Source organism: Otolemur garnettii, unplaced genomic scaffold (assembly GCF_000181295.1).
Source record: "Otolemur garnettii isolate 467f Iridium unplaced genomic scaffold, OtoGar3 scaffold00011, whole genome shotgun sequence".
NCBI classification, from domain to species: Eukaryota; Metazoa; Chordata; class Mammalia; order Primates; family Galagidae; genus Otolemur; species Otolemur garnettii.
The window spans coordinates 15,812,038-15,822,231 of record NW_003852406.1 but is presented as its reverse complement, the minus strand read 5'-3'; the positions used below and the strand labels follow the sequence as shown (position 1 = coordinate 15,822,231).

General features: G+C 38.5%; 1 protein-coding gene across 2 annotated transcripts in view; it reads right to left on the bottom strand.

Annotated features, from left to right (window-relative positions):
* Nucleotides 1-10,194, bottom strand: part of USP3 (ubiquitin specific peptidase 3) — a 94,998-nt gene that overhangs the window by 28,434 nt on the left and 56,370 nt on the right. For both annotated transcript variants that reach the window (XM_003784406.3, XM_023510115.1), the window contains 5 exons: nt 8,154-8,237; nt 7,020-7,101; nt 6,156-6,238; nt 4,366-4,479; nt 1,191-1,304 (listed from right to left, as the gene is read on the bottom strand). In XM_003784406.3, coding sequence (XP_003784454.1) covers nt 1,191-1,304; nt 4,366-4,479; nt 6,156-6,238; nt 7,020-7,101; nt 8,154-8,237 — 477 coding nt within the window. The remainder of the gene's footprint in view (nt 1-1,190; nt 1,305-4,365; nt 4,480-6,155; nt 6,239-7,019; nt 7,102-8,153; nt 8,238-10,194) is intronic.

Here is a 10,194-nt window from a genome sequence, read left to right as displayed (position 1 = left end):
TATTGTGGCGGGTGCCTATAGTCCCAATTACTTGGGAGGTGGAGGCAAGAGAATCACTTGAGCCCAGGAGTTTGAGGTTGCTGTGAGCTAAGACTCTGCAGCTCTCTACTGAGGGAAACAAAGTAAGACTCTGTTTCCAAAAAAAAAAAAGAAGAAGAAGAAGAAAAAATCTAAACTAGGTGATTATGTTAAAAATTTCGTTAGGTCCAAACCTGACCGATGGCTAACAGTCATTCCTACCTTTCCTACTTAAGAGTTCAGATATTCTAAAATTCTTATAAAATTAGTCTTTCCTAAGGGAAGATTTAAATGGCATGATACATAATGGAAGTTTCTTTCTTTTGTAAAGAACACAGTTAAAACAGTTGCTCATGTCCAATCCTCAAGGCTGGATTTTTTGCAAAACAACAAATTATAGTCTTTCTAAATTATTATCTTTAAACATTTCTTTACTCTAAAAATGTATCTTTTAGGCAATAGGGCAAGACGTATTAAGTTTTACTACAGCAAGCTGGTTTTTAAAAAAGGAGAGGGATGTATATTAGGTGCCAAAATCATGACTAGTAAGAACTGTGCCCTGTTTCAGAAGGATAAAATCAGCAGAAGGTGGCAAAAGCTGTTGTCAAACACCCACAGTGCCCTAAATCTGCTATTACCTGAATCCTTACCAGGGTGACTAACCTGGAGGGGAGGTAGGACTCTGACAAGGCTAGGCTGCAGGCAGCTGCCTTCTGGAGAGTGAAACTCAGTGGATTTGACTATACTGTTCCAAGAGCATCAGAACTCAGACCAGATTAGTTAATACCATGAATTTCCACTGATTGGATTTGGGTTTTTTAGTTGGAATAATAAGACAGTATACGATAGTAGTTAGTCTTTATACAATTATGAAAGAATTAAGGAAATTTTGTCCAGTATATTTTCCTAGAGCACATAAGTTATTTATAAGCCGTTTATTTTTATAAAAACAAAATACCCTTTGTTAAAAACATTTCTAATGTCTATTATTTAAATAAACACATTTGTTTAGTCAGATGTATTAAACTTCTGCTCTTCTTCTAAAAAAACAAACCAAACCAAGTCTTTATTATTTAGACTATTTAGAATGCCACCACTTCATCAGGAATTATTTTAGGAATAATTTAGATTAATAATATTAATTTAAAAAATTTTCTTTAAATAGTACTTACCTAAAATTCGGCATAATCTTCCAAACAACATAAAATAAGGACTCTGGGCTAAATGCAGTCTGGCTGCCTTGCCATAAAGCACAGAGTGTCTTTCTAAACTCTTCTACTAAAGATCTGGAAAAGATGAAGGGACAATACCCTTAGCATTAGTGAGAGGTTCTTTCAATCCATGTCCAATTGTCTAAAATGCGCAGTAAATAAACAAAAACTTTAAAAGGGTTTGTTTTTTCTAAACTAAGTCTGACAGCTAAGAGCATCCAAAATCCCATATAAATAGCAGTAATTACTGACAAAACTAGTTTTTCTAACCACATGGTTAACTGAGTGTTCCAAAATACTGCCATATTCCTACACTCTGAGTTACACATACACACACACAAAGAAGTTACAAGCCAAATTACTCAAGAATGTACATTTTATTTATTATTATTATTTTTTTTTTTTAGACAGAGACTCATTCTGTTGCCCAGGTAGAGTGCCATGGCGTCACCCTAGCTCACAGCAACCTCAAATTCCTGGGTCCAAATGTGCCTCCTGCCTCAGCCTCCTGAGGGACTGGGACTACAGGTGCCCACCACCATGCCTGGCTAGTGTTTATCTTTTTAGTAGAGATGGGAACTCATTTTGGTCAAGCTGGTCTCAAACCTGTGAGCTCAGGCAATTGGCCTACATTGGCCTTCTAGAGTGCTAGGATTATAGGAGCGAGCCACCGCACCCGGCCAAGAATGTGTATTTTAAGAAACTTAAAACAGGCAATAGGTTCCCTTTCAGGCTCCTGGCCCCTCACCAGCATTCCCAGCCCCCACGTGTGCCCCTCTGCCCATCTCTGCCTCAGAGAGCAGGTATTTCCTCCCAGAATTTCTCTTGCCACTTCCAGCCCCATGTGTACAAAGCTGCTCAGGTACCACTACTGTCTGCATGCTCTCTGCTGTCACCCAATATCCATTCTCTTCTCTCCTAGAAATACAACTCCCACTTTTTACTAGGCCTATGAACTCTCAGCATAAAAAACTTTGTGTCCAAATTCTGCATAAATTTCCTAAAGTGAAAGAGTAGTCTTTCATGTCAATCCCTTCTTTCTTCCTGCTAGCTGGAATGAGGGTACAGGGTGTAGCTCCAGCACTATCTCAGACTATGGGAATGGGAGCCCCACCCTGGGGCTGGCGTAACCAAAAGCTAAAAAGAGCATGGAGACTTTCTCAAACAGCCCTAGACAGGCAACCTCTGACCATGACATTGAGAAAAACTACGGATGTTTAAGTCACTGTTAATTTTGACTTTCTATACATGTAGCTAACCTGATATACTTCAACTTTAGTTTTTTGGTCAATATAACCACCATGCTCTTGGATATTTGATTGGTATCTCAGAGAAACTCAACATCATCTTCTCAAACTTTGTTATCTAGTAGGTACCTGGGATACAAATCAAACTTTGACTTTCTAGTACCTGAACTCTACTCCTACGTCTGGGGAATTCCTCATCTTAAGAGTCTTAGTGGGAGTCAGAGCTTGTTTCCCAGTACAAAAGCAAAAATGGCCAGATACTTGCTTTCTGTGTCTCCTTTGTAGTCACAGCACAGGCCATAGCCTGGGTTCTATCCAATTGAAGGAGGAGTTAGTGACACAAAGAAGCCGGGACAGCACCAAATCCTCTCCAGGAGCAGTGGCAGTAGGGAGCACCACCCAGGGTCGGGGCAACAGCAGTAGTGGCAGCAGCACTGCCAGCTCCCATCTCCCACAGTGCTGGCAGCAGCACTCCGGTGCCATGCTGGGCAACAGGGTCTGTAGTGACTTCACAGGATGGTTCAGTAGGGTGACTGGAGAGTGACTCCAGACCTGATTTTCTACCCATCCAGTAATGGTTAGCTCACCAATAGCCCTTCAATAAATTCCCTTTCTGCCTAAATCAGCTGGAGGCAATTTCTGTAGTCTGTAACTAAATCCTGAATGACACTAATGACTCAAGTGCTACTAATTCTTCCCTTAACTTTCCTGCACATGTATTTTTTCCTCTTCATTTCACTGCTATCCCCTCCCCAACCCAATAACCACAGTGTGAGAAGTCTCCTGGAATGCAGACACTTTCCAGCTCATCCTACATGCTGCTACCAAAGGAAACTCCCTGCAAACACCACATGTGTGATGTCACCCCACCTGCTCCAATGGCTGGCTTCACAGTGTCACATATGCGGCTCCATCCACAATGCCCACCACTCAAACATGTTCTGTCCTGCTCTCCCTCAGCAACCAAGGCAGGACACAGATCATAAGATGCCCTTTCAGAATGAGTAGGGATGGGAGGCGTGAAAGTGGAACTGGGCAGGCAGAGAAAACATTAAATAGATACATAAGTCGTGGCCTTTCTGAAAAATGGACCCCTGGCTGGGCTCTGTGGACTCATCACCCCAGCATTCTGAGAGGCTAAGGCTGGTGATTGCCTGAGCTCAGGAGTTTGAGATCAGCCTAAGCAAGAGCAAAACCCTGTCTCTACTAAAAGTAGAAAAACTAACCAGGTGTTGTGGTGGGCACCTGTAGTCCCACCTACTCAGGAAGCTGAGGCAAGAAGGATCGCTTGAGTCCAGGAGTTTGAGGTTGTTGTGAGCTACGATGCCACAGTACTCTACCCAGGGTGACAGAGACTCTATCTCAAAAAAAAAAAAAAGTACCCCTTGCCATCATGATGATATATCTTCTGAACATCAAATAAGGCAAGGGATGCACTAAATTTGAATATGGGGTTGGTCCTTAATAATCACTTGTCCATTTTTTTCTCTCTTCTTATCAACTAAAAATTGACTACATAACCTTACAATTAATTTGCTGATTATAACTTAATTTTATTATCCCAGACAGGCTTACTTAACACTATCAGACAAATCCATTCACACAGACTAGTGATATTCATGCTAGTCTACACCTAATAGTTGTCAATTTTAAAGTGCCCAAAGGTGCAAAGACCCAACAAGTAGACTATTAAGTTTATCCTGCCCATTACAGTAAATAGAAATAAAAGAATCCCAACAATTATTAAGATTTCCAGCTAGATACAACATAATTTTTGGAAGAATGTTTAAAACGTATGTGCCTATTAACTCACATAATACAATGGAAATTACCAATGAGAGCCACGCTTTATAGCTCAAAGCCAGAAAGGACATATTCTAGTAACTCACACATTGTTATCCCCTTGGCTCCGGGTGTGGTATGTTCGCCTTCCTGCTGTTTTCCCATTCCTTAACTCCACAGCGGGCAGTTCTTTGAAATAACAGCAAAACTGCTCAATGTTACTATTTTAAAAGAAAGGAAAAATATTATTTAAGAAAAAGAGAATTTCATAGCTCTGTAAAGGAAGTTCTACATGTGAGTTTTCTAAATGTGATTTTTTAATTGTCTCATTTCAGTTGTACTCAGTGCAATCTCTTACACAGAGGTTCTTCACTATGTCGTTCTTCATTCACTCTAAGAAAACACTATGAAATGTACAAAGCTATGATATAATTTTTAAAAAAGAGAGAGAATAGTATGAACAGATAACGTTGGAGAAATGAACGAAGAACTTAAAATCTATGTTCAAAAAAATCCCCAGTTTTCTCTCCATCTATATATTGTCACCATTTCTTTCTTCTGTGTTTCTTTCTAGGTATTCAATAACTTCCTTAAATAAAAACAAACCATGGAGAATTTAGAAGTAGCTACAATTTCTTCTCAGAGCCAGAATAAACTGAGAGGCAGTATTGTCAAAGAGAGACCAAATATGGCTTCTGCTCCTTATTGTCCACATGACCTTGAAGAAGATAATTTATTCTAACCTTGGTACCTCATTAAAATCTCAAAGTAAACAACGTTCAAAATAATTTCTTCTATAAAACTGAGGTCAGACTTCTTTACTACTTTTCTTACATTTTGATTTTTTTTTTTTTTAAAGAAAGGGTCTCACTCTGTCACCTAGGCTGGGGTGAAGTGGTGTAGGCATAACTCAGTACAGCCTCAAACTCCTGAACTCAAGGGATCCTCCTAACTTAGCCTCCCATGTAGGTGGGATTATAGGAATGTCCCAACTTATTTTTTTTTAAGAAATGAAGTCTTGCTGTGTGATGTAGCCTGACATTTGGAAGATCTAAACATGTGATCTAGTGATCATGCTTCCTTCAAAAGTCAACCAAGGACTGAAATAAGCTCTTTAAACAAGGGTCCTTGTAGCTCAAGGGTTTGTAAACTACAGTTCACGTGCTGAGTCTAGTCCTTAGCCAGAGAGCCCCTCAAATGAGTTTTACATTTTTAAGATGTTTTTTAGAAAAAGAGAAACAGCAGGTTCAGTGCCTGTAGCTCAAGCAGCTAAGGTGCCAGCTACGTACACCTGAGCTGGCGGGTTCAAATCCAGCCTGGGCCACCAAACAATGATGACTACAACCAAAAAACAGCCAGGCGTTGTGGTCCCTATAGTCCCAGCTACTTGGGAGATGAAGGCAGGAGAAACACTTGAGCCCAGGAGTTGGAGATTACTGTGAGCTGTGATGCCATAGCACTCTACCCAGGGTAACAGCTTGAGGCTCTGTCTCAAAAGAAAAAGAAAAGAAAAAGAGAAGCAGGGAGGGACTATAGAAGAGAGATCACGGTCTAAAAGACCCTAACATTTACCATCTAGCCTTTCAAAAAGTTTGCTGACCCCTGCTCTGGTCTATTCAAGCAGCAATGAGAAATAAACAGTTAACAGCAAAAAATTACTACCAGGCACTGCTCTAAGCACTTTAGACAAAATTATATTATTTAATCTTCTTCCCAACTACCATATGACATAAGAACTGTTACCACAAATTTTACCGATGAGGAAACTGAGGCATAGGAAATTAAGGTAACTTGCTCCAAAGCCATATGATTAGAGTCAGTGGCAGAGCCAGGATCTGAAACTGGAGGCTTTGCTCTATACCTTTAATGTCAAATATTTAAGCTGTCACGTTGTTACCTGAGTGACTGAAGTATGGCATTCATGAAACATGTGTTCCCCAAATTCCGAAGGCCTGTGGCACAAATGGCAGCAGTGCTTCCCTGTAAATGGAATAAGAAGCAGCCATCAGTAACACAAGGGAAGGCCAACTGTTTCAAACCTCAAAGATAAGCAAAGACTTTTATTTGAAACTCTAGCACCAAGCCAATACGGAATTGGTCCTTTATATCCAATGACTATTTCAAACAAACTCTCTAGTCTCTGCGTAAATGTCTGGATAGTTTTAGAAGGCTGCTTCTGATCCTGGGATTTTTCTAAATGGGAGTATCTTATTGAAAGCTTATGAGCAAATCAATATTAGTAAGTTCCATGGAATATACAATGCAGAGTAAAAACACCAGGAAAATCCTTGAAAGAAATGAAATTTAAGATTTAATGCCTTTAAGAGTCTATTAAAATAGAAATTGAAATACATATAGTATTTGTCCCAAGTATTTCTGTCCCCCAACTTCTAACCTTAAGCCATGCACAAGTGACAAATATATGTCTTCTTAGCAATGAGGTAGGAACCTTACAATTCTATCTGAACTTAAAGACCTGGTCTTAAAGTCTAAAGCCTGGTTTTCTGGTTAAAAAGACATTAGGAACAAACCACTTTCTAAAGCAGAAGAGCACAGTGGTAACTCTAATGGGAAGGCACTGACAGATGGCCTCACTGGGGTCACATCAAGAGTCATTAGTGTAAGTGGCAAACATTTGTAAAATACCCCAAGCCCAAGACACACATTTATAAAAGTTTTTGATGAGTAACAGTGTTAAGAGTTGTAACAAAACAGTGATTAGATTTCAACTACCTCTTATAGTTGAATAAATTTTACTTACATTTACTTTTAATAACTTGCTGTTTAGTGATGAGTTTTCCACAAGTTTTCTTTTCCTATGCCTGTCAGCTATGAAAGCTGAGCTATTAAAACACAAACAGTGAAACGGATATTAATACATACATGCTACACAGCAGGCTAAAGAATAAAGCTGAGCTGCCCTCAGTGTCTAGGCCAGTGAGCATGGCCTGGCTGCCTAGTCAGGCCATGAAGTGACCAGTTAGATCCAGTGTGGACAAGTATTTGAATTTAACTGAAAAGTTCCACTTCCTTGGAAATCCCCCCTGCTCCCAGCAAAGCTGGCCAGATAGAACGGCCTGTTCTCACAATAACATCTACATGTCAACTGCCAAAATAAATTAGATGGCACTTAATGATTTGGGGTGATTTAAACAGATTTCACTGGAGTCAGCAGTCATTCCACAGGGCCATGCTTCTATCTACTGCAGCTTTAAAGGCACTGTTAGTTAAGTTTCTGTTAATAGCTTCAGTTTAGGGTCCATTGAGTTTTATCTGAATAAACTATTTGGCTACAGTATTCACATAAATACTTTAATTTCCTTATGATAAAACATAGTATTCACAGCTCTTTGTAATTTCAAGTGGTCTATACTGCCCCTAACAAAAAAAGGAAAGGAAGACACTCAGATCCGGTGCTACTGTATAGATGCACAGTGGGCAATATGATAATTAAATCTCATTTCTCTTAAAAATAATGCATAAATCTTAGTGTGCATAATTAGTCCTCATAACACATAATGTTAACAAGAATTTTCTAACACCAAAGGTTATTGTGATCATATATCATTTTCTGCTCTTTGCTTACACCTCTAAAAATTTCCCTTGCAAGTAAATGAAATAGCTTATGAACTGGTGGGTAAAAATTTTCAAAAAAGGCTCCTGGATCCTTGGATATGGTTTATGACAAATGCTAAATGAAATAAAGGCACAGCTATAACCGTTAACTATGGGCAAAGTTTCAGACATCCAAACCCAAGGTTTATTTTATCAGTGTTTCAATCACATTAAAAACACAATGACGTTATGAAACTCACAGATAAAAATCCCATTCAAAAATTCTAAGACCCCTCAATCCCACTCTACCCCTCTTTTTTCCCCAAGACCTCCTACTTACTTTTCCAAGTTCTGTAAGTGTTCTCTGACTTTCTGTACCAGTCCCAGCTTGGTGTCATTAACCACAAAATCATCACAGCGATAACTGCAAGGAAAATATTAATCAATGTATATAAAGAGCTTGAGGAAACCACAGTAATAAAAAAACTGAAAGCCCTGGCTGCTGCCAAGATGATCACATGGCTCTGCAGGCAGTTACTGCTGGTGGTAAGTTAAAGAGGACTTGGAGTCCACAGTGGAATGTTTTTGAGAGCCTTCTTAAAAAGCCACGTAGGCAATGAATACTAGCTTCTTTTCACGTTTTTATTCAAAAGCTCTTCAGTTCTCCCTCTGAAAATAAAATAAGCTGCTACTTTTTAGCAGTGCATAATACATGGAAAATGAAATAAAAAGCACCAGTTCTTTTCATGTAACATTAAGCCTAAAGCTTTATGGTGACACTTTCCAACCCAAATTAATGGAGAATTTGGGGGAGGGGAGAATGAAGAGAAAAGCAGGGAAAGGGTAATTAACCTGTAAAGAAATGTGAACAGAAAAACTAAAGTTAAAGCTGTACACAATTTAATTAAAATAAACTGAATTCCAAAAAAAAAATAACAAAACTGAATTTAGAGGAGTTGTGAAGAATGAATCTTTCCTTTTGAGGTGTCAGAAAACACAAGTATGAAACAGTGGTTGTATCTTTCAGGAAACTGATAAGTGCTTTGAAGAAAAATGCTTAAGGTGTTTTTTAAAACTGATGTTACTGTGTGTGTTTTAGCAAGTCAATTATAAAATAATATAAAGAATCACACACAATAAACTTTACCTTCTGCATTAGCATTTAATTTTTTCTTGAGATAAAGCCGATTTTAACAAAAACAACTTGGCCAGCACCTATAGCTCAAGCTGCTAGGGCGCCAGGCACATACACCGGAGTTGGTAGGTTCGAATCCAGGCCAGGCCTGTCAAACAACCATGACAACTGCAACAAAAAATAGCCAGGCATTGTGGTGGGCACCTGTAGTCCCAGCTACTTGGGAGGCTGAGGCAAGAGAATCGCTTAAGCCCAAGAATTGGAGGTTGCTGTGAGCTGTGACACCATGGCACTCTACCCAGGGCTATAGCTTCAGACTCTGTTTCAAAAAAAAACCTTAATAACTAGCACTAAAATATTCCTTTGACTGTGCAGCTTTGTATAAAACCACTTGTTATAACTACCAAAGAATAATGAAAGTAACACTATCATTCTGAGCAAACAAAATTTTGAAAGCACAGCAATTAGTAACAATCTGCTAAGTCATCTCTAGCAGAATCCAAAAAAAAAAAAAAAATCTCTTATATAGCTGAACCCAGTCTATTTTGAAAAAAGAGAAAGAGATAGAAGGAAAAAAATGAAAAAGATTACACACAAAAGCATGGCTGTATCTTTTATTCAAATTTATTCACAAAAATTTTAAGTGAATGTTTCTGAAAACTTTAATAATAATGTCAATATATGTAATTACTGAACACACCCCTGTTAACTGACCACCCAGGCTATCAATCAAGATTTCTCTAAAGAGTTCTCTAATGCCCCAGGGTCAATTTCTAACATTTCTACAAATACCAAAAGCAATCTTTTACATTCTGGACCATTTTTCTATTATCAAAGTGCCACTATCAAGAGAATAATTCTTTACTGCTTTTGTAACAAGTACATAAAGGAATTAGTGAAAAGGTTTAATTCTTTGCTCCCTCTCAGCATAAATGTTAAAAGGCTAAGACCTACTTTGTAAATTAGGGCTTAAGGCACTTTTTTTGATAGCCCCATGAACCCTAAGCACTCACTGAAGAATGAAATTACATTGTTATTCAATTTTGTTTCCTGCTTACATTTTCATCTTATATTTGCACAAATTTATGCTTGCAGTCAAATAAAACAATAATCAGTGTCCAAAATAAAAGCAATTCTTTTTTTTTTTTTTATTGAATGGTAACTATGTACATTAATGCACTTCTGGGGTACAGTGTGGGGTTTTCACACACAATCTGAAACACATCCATCAAACTGGTTAACATAG